Source organism: Sorex araneus, chromosome 9, assembly GCF_027595985.1.
Source record: "Sorex araneus isolate mSorAra2 chromosome 9, mSorAra2.pri, whole genome shotgun sequence".
NCBI lineage: Eukaryota > Metazoa > Chordata > Mammalia > Eulipotyphla > Soricidae > Sorex > Sorex araneus.
The window spans coordinates 8763465-8781502 of record NC_073310.1 but is presented as its reverse complement, the minus strand read 5'-3'; the positions used below and the strand labels follow the sequence as shown (position 1 = coordinate 8781502).

The following is an 18038-nucleotide window of genomic DNA, read 5'->3' as shown; positions in this document are numbered from 1 at the left end:
CCAGCCTGCGGCTGGAGGGAAATGGTGCCGGTTAGGTACGTGGCTAGGAGAGAGAGAGAGGGGGGGGGGGGAGGGGGAGGGGAGGGGGAGGGAGGGAGAGAGGGAGAGGGAGAGGGAGATGGGAAAGGGAGGGTGACGAGTTATTATTTGCCATGTGAACTTGACAGTCCAGGAATCACCCAGGTGAAGATGAATCTAGTAGACCCGATGGGCTGGTCTGGACCTCAGGAGAGATTCTTTTTTTTTTTCTTTTGATTTGGGGCCACCCCCAGCTATCCCGGTGGTTTTGTTGTTGTTGTTTTGTTTTGTTTCATTTGCCTTTTTGGGTCACACCCAGTGATTCCCAGGGGTTACTCCTGGCTTTGTATTCAGGAGTTACTCCTGATGGTGCTGGGGGGACCATATGGGGTGCCAGGGATTGAACTCGGGTCGGCCGCATGCAAGGCAAATGCCCTCCCCGTTGTACTGACCCCCAGCTATCCTGAAGGGCTACTCCCGGCTCTGCACTCAGGGGTTACTCCTGGCAGTGCTTGGGGACTGTATAGGATGCTGCCACTCAAACCAGCTTAACCACATGCCAGGCAAACCCCTTAGCCGTTGTACGTTCCCTCCAGTCCCTCAGAAGAAAACTCTTAAGTAGGGTCATAGATGTGGGGTCATTCACGTATAATTGGCTTCTGGAAGAAGCTTCTGGAATAGATGAAATCCCATAGGAGAGAGGCGGGGAAAAGAGGGCCATTCCATATCAATGGCCTAGTAAGGTAGGGAGGAGCTGGGAGAGGAGTCGAGGGAGGGAAACAGAAGGGGTGTCGTGTCTCAGAAGAGGCGAGAGCAGTTTCAGGGCAAGAAAGGGCAACTTCCAGTACCAATGCTCTGGGGAGGACAGGTAAGGTAAAGCTCCCTCCAGGTGCTCATCAGAAACTTTGCTCTGAGCGGGATAACTAGAGAAGTGGCAGCAGAATGCCACCAATGCTTAAAGGGAAGGCAACAGTTAAAAGGGAGGCCAATGCAAAAGGGGAGGCCAGCACTAAAGGGAAGGCCAATGCTTAAAGGGAAGGCAATGCTTAAAGGGGAGGCCAAGACTTAAAGGGAAGGCCAATGCTTAAAGGGACCAGCGCTGCAGGGGGCACAAAGGCTGAGAGGGCTCTTGTCCTGCTCATATTCACGTCCTCAGCATCTGCAGCAATGCCCAGCCTCCAAGTGCTTAATAAATGTTTAGTAAAATGGAAGAGGACAAGATCGGGAGTATAGGTTCATTCCTCTGCCCCTCTTGGAGAGCCCGGCAAGCTACCGAGAGTATCCTGCCCTCACGGCAGAGCCTGGCAAGCTCCCCATGGCGTATTCGATATGCAAAAAAACAGTAACAGCAAGTCTCACAATGGAGACGTTACTGGTGCCCACTTGAGCAAATCGAAAGAGCAACGGGATGACAGTGATACAGTGATCCAAGATCAATGCCCTTTATTCTGAGGGGGGTGGGGTGTAAATATCTATCTTTTACTGACTAGTTACCCTGTGCCAGGCACTGTTCCAAGTGTTTATGTATTACTTCATTTTTTGGTGAACTACCCCCTTTGAAGTCGTTTTCTGTTTTTACTGAATTTACCTTAGTGAGGAACTTAGGGTAGAAGTTGGCGATTTTCTCCTGTAAAAGGGGGGGGGGGGGGAGAGAGAGAGAGAGAGAGAGCCAGCCCGGGACAAGACATACGTGTATGTGCTGGTCTGTGTACCAGACAGAGCTGGGAACCAGAGAGGACAGGGCGCACAGCACTTGCCTTGCATGTAGCTGACTCTGGTTCCGTCCCCTAGCTCTGCATTAGTTCTCTTTGAGTGCCACCAGGAGTGATGTCCGGGCACCACTGGGTATGCCCACCACCTCCCATGCCCCAAAAATAAAACGTAAAAGCAGACAGCAGCCTGGGTAGGGGCCTTGGGCCATAATGTGCCCGTTCCTGACTTAAAGGGTCAGATAGCCAGGATGGAGCTATAGTACGGGGACAGGGTGCTTCCCTGGCACACGGCTGGCCCACCTTCCATCCCTGGCACCCCATGTGGTCCCCTGAGCCTGCCAGAGCCAGGAGTAAGCCCTGAGCATCCCTGGGTATGGCCCCCAAACAAGTCATAAATCGAAACATTGGTGGCGCTCGCATTTTCAAGGACAGTCAGCCGTCTAAGCTTATCCGCTACTTCATGATGCTACTTACTTTTTTCACGTCAGCTTGACCCACTTTATGTAACAGACATGACATTCCCCTCCACTTTTATAACACTTTTCATTGGGGGTGGGGGATGTGGGGGAGCAACACCCGGTAGTGGTCAGGGATTGTTCCCCTCTCTGTGTGAACCCCTGGCGCCTGGCAGCATTCATCACCTGGGGTGCCCGTGACTCAAACTGGGGTCCGTGAGGTACAAAGCAAGTGCCCTCACCCCTTGTCTTGACTCACTAAAACTTTTTTGTTTTGATTTTGGCATCACACCCCACAGTGTGCCTGGCTACTCAGGAGTGACCCCTGGCAGTGCTCAGGAGACCATATACAGTGCCAGGGATCAAGTTAGGGTCACAGCCAAAATGTCACATACAAGGCAAGTGCCTTACCTCCTGGACTATCCAGCCCCGCTCAAACTTTTTTTTTTGGGGGGGTCACACCCAGCAATGCTCAGGGGTCACTCCTGGCTCATGCACTCAGGAGTTACTCCTGGCGGTGCTCAGGGGACCATATGGGATGCTGGGAATCGAACCAGGATTGGCCGCATGCAAGGCAAACGCCCTCCCCACTGTGCTATCGCTCCAGCCCCCCTGCTCAAACTTTTGAACAAATTTGGCAGAGGCGGCTTTTGAGTGACGCATACCAGCAGCTACTAGGATATCCTCTGCCAGATTAGCCTCAGAACTGGCATGGGCCAAGACCCTTATTGACATTACTCAGAAGGCCAGATGAGATGAAGGTGTTTGGATGGTCTAAACCAGCTGTAGGATGAGCCGCTCACCTTCTTGGTCAGGGCACTAGTAACTAATGCAGAGAAGTAGCAAAGAACTGACTTTTAAAAGGGACTTAGCACCATCTGTAGCACTGTCCTCCTGTTGCTCATCGATTTGCTCAAGCGGGCACCAGTAACATCTCCGTTGTGAGACTTGTTACTGCTTTTGGCATATCGGATACACCACAGGTAGCTTGCCAGGCTCTGCCGTGCAGATGGTATACTCTCGGTAGCTTGCCGGGCTCTCCAAGAGGGACGGAGGAATCGAACCCGGGTCAGCCACATGCAAGGCAAATGCCCTTCCCCCTGTGCTATCGCTCCAGTCCAAAAGGGACTTATGAAGGGGGAATTAATGCCAGTTTCGCCTGCAGCCAGGTGCCCTTCAGCATTATCTATTAGGTCGTTCTCTTTTAGATTGTCCAACAGCGCATACACTGAACTTGGGACAAGATAGACTGTTTAGTATATTTTGCATCTCATCCCTTCAGTTTTCCACTAGGAAAATCAGAAAAGAGGTATTCTCTTTCGTGGGCTTTAGTGGAAGCTGGTAATAATTATTAGAAAGCATTTTAGAAATTTTATAACATTTCTTCATGTTCATGTGATAGTGTATGTTTCACCAAGTGTATTTTTAAAGATGCGAGAGGTTGGGGCTAGAGCAGTAACACAGCAGGTAGGGCGTTTGCCTTGCATGCTGCTGACTCGGGTTCGATCCCCAGCATCCCATCCCATATGGTCCCCCCCCGAGCACTGCCAGGAGTAATTCCTGAGGGCACGAGCCAGGAGTAACCCCTTTGCATCACTGGCTGTGACCCAAAAGGCAAAAGAAAAGAAAAGTACTAGAGGTTATTTTTTTCTCAATTTTATTTAGGCGCTGTGATTTACATTAATAATAGAGTTTCAGATACACAGTGTTTCGACACCACCCCTGCCACCGTAATGTCAGCAGAAAAAAAAGAAGTAGGAAGCTCAAAGGTTTTTAGCTTTTCTAATAAGATTTCCAAAAGTCATCACGTTCAAGATACTAAGATCATTGTCGCAAATTGCTAACTCACTTCCCCAAATTTTAGGTTGTCGGTAAAGAAGCATAAGGCAAAGGGCAATTATCTTTGCAAAATGGTCTAAGAAGGGGGTGTGCTCTGTTTGTTTTGGTCTTGGGGGCCACTCATAGTGGTGCTCCGGGCTTACCCTGCTCTGTGCTCGGGGATCACTCCTGGTGGTGTTCGGGGCGCAGATGCGGTGCTGACGACTGGACTCGTCCACCTGCAGCGTGGACACGCCCTTAGTCCCTGGTCTGTCTGTCCAGCCCCTAAAACTGGTGATTTTTTAATCTTCTGAGCCGTGGAGCAGTCTGGCTGTCAAGTGTCAGAAAGGAAAGCCACCGGCCCATATGGTGCTCAGCCCGGAATAGATGAAACTGTCTCCCCAAAGAATTCCGACCCTGCCTAGGTGAGGGCCGGCTGAGTCTAGACAGGATCCAGCCTGGACCAAACTGGAGGACCGTCATCCCTAAACAGCCCTGACCACTGGAAGGGGGTTAACTTCCTGTCTGCCGGCCTGGCCCACGCCCCACACAGCACCGACACGGATAAACATACAAAGTGCAGGTGCTGGAGACTTGCAAGAGAAACCTTGCCAGCCTCCCTCAGAACCTGAACTTGACTGCTTTAAACCAGAACGTGTCCCTTAAAATTAATATGGAGGGCGGAGAGATAGCACAGTGGGAAGGGCATTTGCCTTGCATGTGGCTGGCCTGGGTTCCATTCCCAGATCCCTGAGCACCACCTCCTGGGGAATTCCTGAGTGCAAAGCCAGGGCTAACCCCTGAGCATTACCTGGTGTGACCCAAAAGCAGAAAAGAAAAGAAAAGAAAGATTCATATTGATAGAAGCAAAACTACAGTACAGGGGCTAAGGCCCTTGCCTGCTTGCAGTGGACGCTGGTTTGATCCCCGGCACCACGTATGGTCCTCTTGGCACCACCAGAAGTGTGAGCCCTACCCCCCAAAAGATCCATACATCTGCCTTGTTGAGGAATATTTTACCGCCCCCACTTTCCTTCCTGTTGCCTGTGTGATGATGACAGGAAGTCGCGCTCATACCTGGCCTTAACATAGATTTAACATAAACCTATGTTAAAATCATAGATTTTAACGAGGGTGCTCCTTGGGTTGCTGTGCTCCCACACTCTGCCACACTGCTCACCAGGGTTCAGTTGTGTTGCTTGCACGTGTGCTTCGTGGTAGTTTGCGGTCTGAACTGGAGTATGCAAATGATGATTGTGGCCCACGTCAGGGGTCACTACGGCATGCACACAAATGCTCACCTGAGGCCACACTTTCTGGCCAGGGTGATCACTTTTTTTTTTTTTTTTTTTTTTTTTGCTTTTTGGGTCACACCCGGCGATGCTCAGGGCTGACCCCTGGCTCTGCACTCAGGAATCACTCTGGTGGTGCTCGAGGGGACCATATGGGATGCTGAGAATCGAACCCGGGTTGGCCACGTGCAAGGCAAATGCCCTACCCACTGTGCTATCGCTCCAGCCCCTGCTCACCCTTTTTTTTTTTCTTTTGGTTTTTGGGTCACACCCGGCAATGCACAGGGGTTACTCCTGGCTCTGCACTCAGGAATTACTCCTGGCGGTGCTCAGGGGACCATATGGGATGCTGGGATTCGAACCCGGGTTGGCCGCGTGCAAGGCAAACGCCCTACCCGCTGTGCTATTTATTGCTCCAGCCCCCTGCTCACCCTTTTTAATTGCAGTGCTTGCCAGGGGCTGCACCCCCTTTTCTGTGGTGCTGCAACATGGGCAAATCCCAGTCTGGGGAGCACAGAGAACAGAGTTGCCTGGGCCAGGCACAGCACATGGGTCACCCAGCGCTTGAACGCAAGAACACACACCTGCACAGAGGTGCTCCAAGCACTGTGCTCCTTGCAGGGCCGGAGGCTGCCTTTGTGGGGGTCGGGTGGGGGTAGTATGGACTACTTGACTTTCAACAGCCTTTGATCCTGCTGAATAGCTGGATAATGTGTTCAGTCAACCCGAAAAGGGTGGGGGCGGGGGCCAGCATTACATGCCGGGATGATAACAGCAGTAATAGTACAATGGCCTATTCCTCAAGCTTCCCGGAAATTACATATATTTTTTTTAGATCTAAGGTTGTCCAGTTTTAACTCTATGATGGCTTTAACAAAGATCTCCAGTATGGAATTTGTCCAAGCCAAAATTACTATTATTCATTGAACACCTGGTGTGCCTCAAGAACTATGCCTAGGATTCTTTCTTTTTATGGTATTTCTTTAATCCTCACATCCGCGCTAGACAGTAAGAATTATTATTGGTATTTTCTTGAAAGTAAAAAAAAAAAAGAGAGAGAGAGAGAGAGAGACTTGTAGAAATAAACTAATGTACCAAGGTGATGCACCGAAGTAAAAAGTGGGACTCGAGTTCACGTTTCGCGGGATCTGCCTTGGAAACCCACAGGCCTGTTTGCTGCTGTGTGTCGTCTCCTTGATTTGTTATATTGGTTTTAAAAAACCCAGATTTTCTTCAGACTGTCTTTTTTTTTTTTTTTTTTTTTAATTTTTATTAAATCACCATGTGGAAAGTTACAAAGTTCTCAGGTTTATATGTCAGTTATACAATATTCAAACATCCATCCCTTCACCAGTGCCCAAATTCCACCACCAGAAACCCCAGTTTACCCCCCGCCCCCACCCCCTACCCCCTACTGTATAACTAGACTGTCTTAAAAAAAAAAAAAAAAAGCATGTGTCTTTAGAGCTGTATAGAGCGTTGGGAAAACTGCTGTGCTGGCTTCCTAACCGAAGGTACCCGGGGGGGGGGGGGGGTCTGTTGTTGTTGTTGTTTTTCTGTTTCCATCCAAACAAGAAAACATCTTCCCTCGTCACCCGGTGCGGTGCCGTGGGCGCGAATCACAGTGCGTGTCTTCTGTGCCCGCAGTTACGGCTGGACGAGGCTCAAGAAGCAGAATGCCAGGCCTTGAGGCTGCAGCTCCAGCAGGAAATGGAGCTGCTCAACGCCTACCAGAGCAAAATCAAGATGCAGACAGAGGCACAACATGAGCGGGAGCTCCAGAAGCTTGAGCAGAGGGTGTCTCTGCGCAGAGCACATCTCGAGCAGAAGGTACGGGGCGTCACCTCGCGGTCCCGGTACAGCGGGGCGGATGGGGGCGGGGGCAGGGCAGAGCCGAGAGGACGCCAGGCACGGTTCAGCCTCCCTACAGGCTGAGGCCTAGATCCTAGGTCCTGCTCACTTCCCGTCTCTTCTTCTAACCCCGCCACCCCCCAGGGGAGTTCTGCCCCCGCCCCCTCCAGGCAGGGTGCAAAGGCGCCAAACGGTTAAGTAGCTTGCACCTGTCAAATATACATCTCACGGATGCAAGCTTTCCGTTCCTCGGCCCAGAAACGGTCTGCCTGGCCACCGGAAGAGTGACAGGGTAGTGCGGGAGACACGCGTGTTCGCGTGAGCCAGTCGCACGGCTGCTAAGTCGCAGGAGGAAGCCAGGCGCAGACTCCACTCTTGTTTTTGATTCTTCCCGAAACCAAGAGAAATCACCAGTAGCACTCTTTTTTTTTTTTTTTTTTTTTTGCTTTTTGGGTCACACCCAGCGACGCTCAGGGGTCACTCCTGGCTCTGCACTCAGGAATTACCCCTGGCTGTGCTCAGGGGACCATATGGGATGCTGGGAATCGAACCTGGGTCAGCCGCATGCAAGGCAAACGCCCTACCCGCTGTGCTATCGCTCCAGCACCCCCCTCCGGTAGCACTTTTTTTTTTTGCTTTTTGGGTCACACCCGGCAATGCACAGGGGTTACTCCTGGTTCTACACTCAGGAATTACTCCTGGCGGCGCTCAGGGGACCATATGGGATGCTGGGAATCGAACCCGGGTCAGCCGCATGCAAGGCAAACGCCCTACCCGCTGTGCTATCACTCCAGCACCCCGCTCCGGTAGCACTCTTTAAAAAAAAAAATAAAAATTTTAAAACGAAGAGAGGCTGATATTGCCATGGATAGTAAATGTCATCTGAGTTGAAATATTCATTGCGCCGGAGATTGCCGGGGAATCGGAAGCAGGGAAGATCTCATAAGGCATCTCAAAGCTCTTAAGCACTTCCTCGCTTACCCGGTGATCTGCGCCTTCCTTCTCGAGCTCGTCTTGAGATCAGAACCGGCGACTGTTTTCCCAGCTCCTGTCCTAGAACGAGATTGCTAGTGGCCCAGGGGCCACTGGGCTGTCTCTGGGAAGGCGGCACAGGCTAATTGTGTCCCTGGCTTCTCCTAAGCCCTCTCAGCTGAGACGGGGCCCCGACCTAGACCCGCCCAGCGCTGGCTCTGCTGGGACAGTAGCCCCGGCCCCAGGCAGGCCCCAAACGTTCTTACTCTCGGGTAAGAATGAAACCTGGCGGGTTAGCTGCGAGACGCCGCCCCCAGCCTAAGAGATCCCGGGTTCTCGTGTGCCGTGCGGGCCTGCTGAGCACTCCTTCCCGCTAAGAAGGGCTCCCTGTGTTTCTTTCAGATTGAAGAGGAGCTGGCTGCCCTGCAGAAGGAACGCAGCGAGAGAATCAAGTACCTGTTGGAAAGGCAAGAGCGAGAGATTGAAACTTTTGACATGGAGAGCCTCAGAATGGGATTTGGGAATTTGGTTACATTAGATTTTCCTAAGGAGGACTATAGATGAGATTAAATTTTTTTGCCATTTACAAAAAAATAAAAATTAAAAAAAGAAGGAAAAGCAAACAGAAAAAAAATAAAAAAAAATTCCGACCCTGCAAAACCACATTCCCCATTTTAACGGGCGTTGCTCTCACTCTCTCTCTCTCTCTCTCTCTCTTACTCTTACTGACATCGTGTCGGATTAGTGCCTGTTTATTCTTACTCCATCAGGGGCCCCCTTCCTCCCCCGTGTCAATTTTCAGTGCTGGCCTAAACTGGCTATCTCTTCTATTCATAGTACACGTCACAGTATTAATGTGATTCAAAATGTTTCAGTGAAAACTTTGGAGACAGTTTAACGGAACCAATAAACCAACAACAAGAGTGGATGCATATTGCTTTAAGCAATCATCATTACCACCAATCTGTGAAAGTAAAGCAAAAAAATAATAATAATAATAAATAATAATAATAATAATAAATGCCAAGGGGGAGAGAGACACAATATCCGCAGCCTTACACCTTAACTAGCTGCTGCATTATTTTATTTTATTTTATTTTTTTGGTATTTATTCATCAGGAATTAAAAAAAAAACAAAGTTTTATTAAAGATTGAAAATTTGATACATTTTACAGAAACTAATTGTGATGTACATATCAGTGGTGACATATTATTACTTTTTTGGGGAAGGGGGGTGGGTGGGGTGAAGAGATCTTGTGATTTTTAAGAACCTGCTGGCAAGAGTTTATCTTGTCTTCAGCATATTCTGATTGTATCATAATCATTTTCTGCTGTTGCAGAGGATGTGAATACACTTAAGGAGCTCACAGAATCCCAGTAGCACAAATTGGGCTTTGGCAAATCGTGTATTTTGTGTATAGAAGGAATTTAAGGAGAGGTATTACTTATTTTCATATTGTATTTTAACTGTTTCTCTGATCAAATTTTTTTACTTCCTCCTCCTGTTCCTCCCCACCTCCCTCCTTTTCCAATTCAGTATTTGGAGTTCAACACTGTCTCTCAATCAGATCATCTTGATCTTTTTTCTTTATTTCCCTTTCCTTCCCTGAGTCCCATATCTTGCTCATAAATATTGCATTATTCACACTTTCAAACTGTGTATTTTCTTACAATAAAAAATGATGAAAAAAAAAAGGCTTTACTTCTTTTGCATGCACTTTAAAAAAAAAAAACAACATTTTTCAGGTTTCAAGGAAGAGCATGATAACTGTCAGAGCTTTTAATTATATTTGTAAATAAAAGTGTTCATCACATCGCCTTGCTGTGTTATTGTAGCAGGAAGTTTCCCTTCTAGGTTCACCAGTTTGTAATTCAGAGAGAAAACTGCCCTCCCGCAATTACGTTTCATGGCCTTGCTCCAAGAAGAGTGATTCAGGATTTTCAGGTAACACGCTGTCTTCCAGGTTCTTCGGCAGATCTACAGATTTGCACTGCTTGAAAGGCATCTTTCTGCCCTCAGTGATAGTAAAAGACATGTGTGCATGGATGTGAACACACACACACACTCACACACTCACACAACCCCCAACTGGCCAGTGAAAACATAATACTAAGGAGAATTGGTAGACACCATTCAAGAAAACCATATTTAGGGGGCTGGAGCGATAGCACAGTGGGTAGGGCTTGCACGTGGCTGACCCGGGTTCAAATCCCAGCATCCCATATGGTCCCCTGAGCACCGCCAGGGGTGATTCCTGAGTGCATGAGCCAGGAATGACCCCTGTGCATTGCTGGGTGTGACCCCCCCCAAAAAAAAAAAGAAAACCATATTAGGGAAAAGACATTTTGGCTAATTTTTTTTTTTTTGGCTTTTTGGATCACACCCGGCAATGCTCAGCGGTTACTCCTGGCTCTGCACTCAGGAATGACTCCTGGCAGTGCTCAGTGGACCATATAGGATGCTGGGGATCAACCCAGGTTGGCTGCATGCAAGGCAAACGCCCTTTCCACTGTGCTATCACTCCAGCCCCTTGGCTAAATATTTTTAATGATCCCCCTCCCATATTCTGCTTGTACTAGAATAATTTCATATGCATAACAATGAAGTACAATATATAACTTCTGGGCATTTGGTTTTGAGGTCCAGATAATCTTAGTAAGGGCATTGTGATACACATCACAATGTCCTATATGTGTGAGGCCCCTGAGTTCAATCTGCAGCACCACCAAAAACAACAACCCAAAAAAATATTACAGGGAGGTCTCTGTTCTAAGCCTTAGGCGTTGAAAATTGGTATTTAGGATTTTGATTTGGAGATTGTTCAGTAGCCTACAAGCTGATCTGTTACAACAGACAAATGTGACGCCCATTTATTGTAATACGCCAAAGCAGGAAGGTACACTGAACAAAAGACACACTACTGATATAGGTCAAACCCAACTTTAAAGCCTTAATAATGATTATTCCACTTCTTCAGCTGCTTAATTCACTGAAGTTCCTCTATTAAGAACATCTGAAAGTATTGGAAAGAACTGGAAGTTAAGACATAATTAACCAAGGAAAGCAGGTGATGCACATTAGCACGCTTGGTTCGCTGAGACGAGAAAGCAAAGCATTCTCGGGGCAAGGGGGTGAGCTCAGGCCACAGTTGGGTGTTAGCAGCAGAATCGGAACTTGACCGATCAGAAACCACCTAAGCACAGGTCAACTGACACTCAGAGGACATTAACTTTTTTTTTTTCTTTGCTTTTTGGGTCCCACCTGGTGATGCACAGGGGTTACTCCTGGCTCATGCACTCAGGAATTACCCCTGGCAGTGCTCAGGGGACCATATGGGATGCTGGGATTTGAACCCGGGTCAGCCACGTGCAAGGCAAACGCCCTACCTGCTGTGCTATCGCTCCAGCCCCAGGACATTAACTCTTTAGTATGGCAAAAAAAAAAAAAAAATCCTGTCATTATTTAATTGCATTTTCCTCTCCTGTGAAAAATAGCTTGTAAAAGGCCTAATTGAACTTCCCTCTCCACAAGTTGTCAATGGTGCCTCCCGGGGTGGAGTTAACCAGAAAAGACGGGATCCTGCTCCTAAGAGCGGTCCCGAGGGGATCTTCCAGCCCAATCTGGTGCCCGCCTGCAGAAATAGAGAAGACAGCGACTAGAATGAGAGCACGAGGGCAGGCCCAGAAGAAGTTCGGGGATAGTAGCGGAAAGTCCATATTCTTCCAGCATCTACTAAATTCCCCTGGGTTAAGATGAACTGGAGTGGAAAGAAACTCAGTATGCAGGAGGCCTGGTTCAATCCCCGGCACCACATGGTCCCCTAAGCACCACCAGGTATGACCCCAAACTAAAATTACATAGGTGTCATACATAATAGCAAGGTATGCTTAGCTTCATTGAATATTTACTGTGCCTTGCGTGTTAGGCACCATCATCATCATCATCATCATCATCATCCCGTTGATCGTCGAATTTCTCGAGCAGTCTCAGTAATGTCTCCATTTGTCCTAGCCCTGAGATTTTAGAAGCCTCTCTTTACTTGTCCTTCCCAACGATTCCGCATTAGAGGCTCTTTCAAGGTCAGGGGAATGAGACCCAGCACTGTTACTGGTTTTGGCCTATGAATACACCATGGGGAGTTTGCGAGGCTCTCCCATGTGGGCAGGAAACTCGGTAGCTTGCCAGGTTCTCCCAGAGGGAGAAGTAGGCTATAAGATGTCGCACAGCACCATAGCAGATGTAAACTATGTCAGTTTGTCTCTAACAGGAAAAGCTCTTTGCCCTAATGGAATTAGGCCTCGGAGGAAAACAAGACAATAAAAATCATATATTACAGGGTAGATAAGGGAGAATGTAGGGAATGGTCAGGTAGATGAAAGATCCAGGATCAGTACACACTTTTTTAAATAGCTGCGTGGCCGGAGAGATAGTGCAGAGGGTCAAGTGCCTGCTTTGCACGTGGTTAACCTGAGTTTGCGACAGAGCCTGGCAAGCTCCCCATGGCGTATTTGATATGCCAAAAACTAACAATTACAGGTCTCATTCCCCTGACCCTGAAAAGCGCCTCCAATTGTTGGGAAAGAGAAGTAAGGAGAGGCTGCTAAAATCTCAGGGCTGGGGCTGGAGTGATGATAGCACAGCGGGTAGGGCATTTGCCTTGCACTCGGCCGACCCGGGTTCGAATCCCAGCATCCCATATGGTCCCTATGGTCCCCCAAGCCAGGAGTAATTCCTGAGTGCATGAGCCAGGAGTGACCCCTGTGTACTGCCAGGTGTGATCCAAAAATAAAAAAAAAAATTAAAAATCTCAGGGCTCGGACGAATGGAGACATTACTGGCGCCCGCTTGAGTAAATCGATGAACAGTGATACAGTGCACCTGAGTTTGATTGGACAGCACCCAAAACAGTCCCCTGAACTCCCCCTCAGGAGTGATTCCTGAGCAGAAATCCAGGAGAAAGCCCCTAGCACCACTGAATGTGGCCCCAAACAAAACAGTAATTTTGGGGGCCATGGATGTAACTCAAAGGTTATGCTCCAACTTCTTTGCATGTAGGAGACCTGAGGGATTCCATCTCCAGGGACCACTGCTGGGCTGGAGTTTATGGTTTCAATTTCCACTGAGACAGAAGCCAATCAGCCCTGAACTGTGTTCATCAACAGTCGAGCAAGGCAGGTGCTACCAGCAGTTTAAAGGAAATAGGACAATTGTAAAAAACTAAAGCTCGCCGAGGGGCGAGTGCACTCGCGGGCTCTCCAGGCGGCTCTGTCTCACCGCCCGCGTTCGGTGCCCCCGGAACCGCTGTGTGTGCTGTCGGTCAAGGGCAGGCGACGGAAGGAAGAGGCCAAACTGGTTGCTCGATCAGTTTATTTCAATCTCTCTCCCTGCTTCTCTCCCGGCTCTCGGTCTCTCTCTGGATCTGCGGATCTGGCCCCCGTGGATCTGGCCCCCGTGGATTTCGCCCCCGTGGATCTCGCCCCCATAGATCTGGCCCCCCAACCCACTCTTACAGCCTAGTTAAATCTCCACAGCATCAGGGGGTTGGGGTCTACACCTAGGTGTGGTCACAATCAATAGGGTAAATTTCCTTTCCCTTAGGGGATGCTTCTCCTAGGACTTAATTCTCTTTCAGCAGGAGGATCCACCCAAGGGCGGAGTCCCATGAGTGTGTTTCTCTTCTCCTCAGCCAGCAAACATATAAGAATTCATTTTGTATGGACACAATAAGAGATGGATTAAAGCTTATGGAATTGCTCTCCTGGGGCCATCTCAATCTCAGACTACAGTGCTCAGGCCAGATCAGTCTTTCCTATCCCTGGCAGGGTCCTAGTCTCATAATTACTATTGGATCATGACAGCATTTGTCATGGTTTTCCAGGCTTCTACATTTTCTATGAAGTGGTACCAATTATAATGCTAAGCAGGCTATGAAAATGTTGTTTTATATATGGTCCTCTTACAGCAACTATTTTTCAATTATTTTTAAAATTTTATTATTATTTTTTATCACAGTGGATACAGAGTTATAAGGTTGTTCATGATTGGGTTTCAGTCATATAATATTCCAACAGCCAACCCTTCACCAGTGTCCATTTTGTATACCAATGTCCCCAGTTTCTCTCCCACCCCAACCCTTACAGCAACTACTTTAAAAAGAAATTGGGAATAGCCAGGATCCAGAAAGATTGTACGGGGGGCAGGTACTTGCCTTGCATGAGGCAGACCCGGTTTGATCCCCAGCACCACATATTATCCTAACACCATCAGGACTGATTTCTGAGCACTGCCTAGCGTGATCCAAATCCTCCCTCCCCCACCAAAAAAAAAATTAATGAAAGTAAAGAAACTAGAAAAAAGAGCAAAATAGACCCAAACTATGTACAAGAAAGAAACAATGCAATCATTAAATCAAAGATAAATATTAAAGCACCCAAGTCAAAAGTGTATTCTTTGAAAAGAGCAACTAAATTGACAATTGTCTTGCTGGAATCATCTGAAGAAAACAAAGTCACCAGTATCAGGAGTGAGAAATCGGAGTTTTCACCACCCATCCCACCAACACCCCACTAAAGAGTGTGACTCCCAGTGCATATGCCACTGAAAAACAGACGTGTGAAAAGGCCACCGTGATGAGCACCCTAGCCAGAGGTGCGGCTAAAGCGAGCCAGTGTCCAGGGTGCACCACCGCCAGGAGTGTGACCAGCACAACCACCCCATCCACAGAGAGAAGAGAAAAGAAAACTACCTGAAAGATCAGAAGTCCCAGGTGATGGGAAGTCCTGAGTGGAGGGGACACCAGGCTAAGGATGAGCCTCTTTTCTCAGGCTGGGGTCCTCCGAATGAGCACTGAAAACTCTGTAAAACTCAGCGGTGTGGCGGCTGGCGCAATAGCACAGTGGGTAGGACGTTTGCCTTGCACACGGCCGACCCTGGTTCGATCCCTAGTATTCCCATAGGGTCTCCTGAGCACCGCCAGGAGTAATTCCTGAGTGCAAAACTAGGAGTAAACCCTGTGCATCGCCAGGTGTGACCCAAAAAGCAAAAAAAAAAAATGAAAATAAAAATAACTCAGTGGTGGGGCTGGAGTGATAGCATAGCAGGTAGGGCGTTTGCCTTGCACGCGGCCGACCCAGGTTCAAATCCCAGCATCCCATATGGTCCCCTGAGCACCGCCAGGAGTAATTCCTGAGTGCAGCCCCTGTGCATCGCCAGGTGTGACCCAAAATAAACAAACAGGGGCTGGAGAGATAGCACAGCGGGTAGGGCGTTTGCCTTGCACGCGGCCGACCCGGGTTCAAATCCCAGCATCCCATATGGTCCCCTGAGCATGGCCAGGGGTAATTCCTGAGTGCAGAGCCAGGAGTAACCCCTGTGCATTGCCAGGTGTGACCCAAAAATAGCAAAAAAAAAAAAAAAAAAAAAATAAACAAACAAACAAATAAATAAATAAATAAATAAATAACTCAGTGGTGTGTGAGATGTCGCCAGCATACACAGCTCGGCAAGGGAGAAGGAACTGGGTACAGTTCGTGGAGAGAGTCCGGATCAATTTAGCCCCTTAACAGATGACTGGCTTTCTTGTCCTTTGCCCTCGTGAAGCATCATTCTTGTACAGGAGCCACGTCCGGGCGTGCTTGGCATAGCTGTGCTCTGCCAGGGGCCACCTGGGCTGCCCTAGCAGTGATGGGAGTCGCCTGGGCCAGGGGTTGAACTCCGGGCCTCATGCTGCAGAGCTGTTGGAACTGGCTCCTCGGCTCCCATTAGACTGCAGGGCGGGCTGGAGTGATAGTACAGTGGGGAGGGCGCTTGCTTTGCACCCAGCCGACCTGGGTTCAATCCCCAGTGTCCCATATGGTCTCTGAGCCCACCAGAAGTGATTCCTGAGTACCGAGCCAGGAGTAAGCCCTGGTCATCGCCAGAAGTGACCAAATCAATCAATAAAATGTTTTTAAAATGGGGCCGGAGCAATAGCACAGCAGGGAGGGCGTTTGCTTTGCACGCGGCCAACCCGGGTTCAATTCCCAGCATCCCATAGGGTCCCCCAAGCACTGCCAGGAGCAATTCCTGAGTGCAGAGCCAGGAGTAACTCCTGAGCATCGCTGGGTGTGACCCAAAAAGCAAAAAAATAAATAAATAAATAAAATGTTGATTTCAAATTAATATTTTAAAAAATTAATTTTTGGGGGGTTGCTTTTTGGGTCACACCCAGCGATGCTCAGGGGTTCCTCCTGGCTCTGCACTCAGGAATTACTCCTGGCGGTGCTTGGGGGACCATATGGGATGCCGGGGATCGAACCCGGGTCGGCAGCGTGCAAGGCAAACGCCCTACCCGCTGTGCTATCACTCCAGCCCTTAAAAAAAATAATAAAATGTTTTTTAAAAATAAAAATAAAAAATAGGGGGCTGGAGTGATAGCACAGCGGGTAGGGCGTTTGCCTTGCACGCGGCCGACCCGGGTTCGATTCCCAGCATCCCATATGGTCCCCTGAGCACCGCCAGGGGTAATTCCTGAGTGCAGAGCCAGGAGTGACCCTTGTGCATCGCCAGGTGTGACCCAAAAAAGCAAAAAAAAAAAAAAAAATAAAATAAATAAAAATAAAAATAAAAAATAAACTGCAGGGCGGAGAGGCTACTCCCAGCTCTGTGCTCAGGGGTTGTTCCTGGCAATGGAGCACACAAAATCCCACCTAGTCAGAGGAAGAGTAGAAGTAGATGGAACCTTGGCAGGGAAACAGTGAGCACCTCAGGCAGGCATTGGAAAGAATCTGGAAGTAAACTGGCATAAAGAACTGAGAGGCAGGGGCTGGAGCGATAGCACAGCGGGGAGGGCATTTGCCTTGCACGTGGCCGACCCGGGTTCGATTCCCAGCATCTCATATGGTCCCCTGAGCACCGCCAGGGGTAATTCCTGAGTGCATGAGCCAGGAGTAACCCCTGTGCATCGCCAGGTGTGACCCAAGAAGCTAAAAAAAAAAAAAAAAAGAACTGAGAGGCAGCCAGCAAGAAGCAGGGAGCTAATAAGACAAATAATTTTTAATAGGTCAAGTGGAAAACCCGGTCTCCCCCAGGGCACCCTCAGACTGCAGAGGGTAGGCAGACAGGAGGCCGCTTCACTTGGCACCGTCTTGCCACTTGGACAGATGATATTTAAGTAAGACACGAGCCCTGGGCTCTGGCGCTCTGGCCTCATCCGTTATACAGGGTTCACTCTCGGGCTTCCGGAACAGAAGCCATGTTTGAAGCATGTTCTGCCGGAAGTCAGGGTAAGGAGGAGCCCCCCTCCAGGTTGTCCTCTAAAACACTGTTCTCCACTAACACCCAAGAGTAGTAGAGGCAAGGGCCAGGAGGTCTGTTCCACAGCTTGGAAACCGGGCTCACGTGCTGGGGGGAAAAGCAACTGAGATAGAGAAGGGAACACCGGGTACAGTAACCAGGTAAAGGATGTTGGGGGGACCCATTTGGGTTGGGAGATGCGTGCCGAAAGTGGACCACAGACCGAACATGATGGCCACTCAATCCCTCTATTGCAAACCACAACACCCAACAGGAGAGAGAACAAAAGGGAGTGCCCTGCCGCAGAGGCAGGGTGGGGTGGCGGGGGATGGCGCGGGGGTGGTGGGAGGGACATTGGTGGAGGAGAACGGGCACTGGTGGAGGGATGGGTAAACGATCGCTCTATGACTGAAATGCAAACACGAAAGTTCATAAGTTTGTAACTACTGTACCTCACGGTGATTCACTAATAAATTTTTTGGGGGGTGGGTTTGGGTCACACCCGGCGATGCACAGGGGTTACTCCTGGCTCATGCACTCAGGAATTACTCCTGGCAGTGCTCGGGGGACCATATGGGATGCCGGGAATCGAACCCGGGTCGGCCGCGTGCAAGGCAAACGCCCTACCCACTGTGCTATTGCTCCA

At 49.1% G+C, this 18038-nt stretch overlaps 1 protein-coding gene across 2 annotated transcripts in view; it reads left to right on the top strand.

The window, feature by feature from the left end:
* Positions 1-9935, top strand: part of TAOK3 (TAO kinase 3) — a 216539-nt gene extending 206604 nt beyond the window's left edge. For both annotated transcript variants that reach the window (XM_004611070.2, XM_055146844.1), the window contains 2 exons: positions 6943-7125; positions 8521-9935. In XM_004611070.2, the coding sequence (XP_004611127.2) occupies positions 6943-7125; positions 8521-8682 (345 nt within the window). In that variant the 3' untranslated portion in view covers positions 8683-9935. The remainder of the gene's footprint in view (positions 1-6942; positions 7126-8520) is intronic.
* The last annotated feature ends 8103 nt before the right edge of the window (positions 9936-18038 follow it).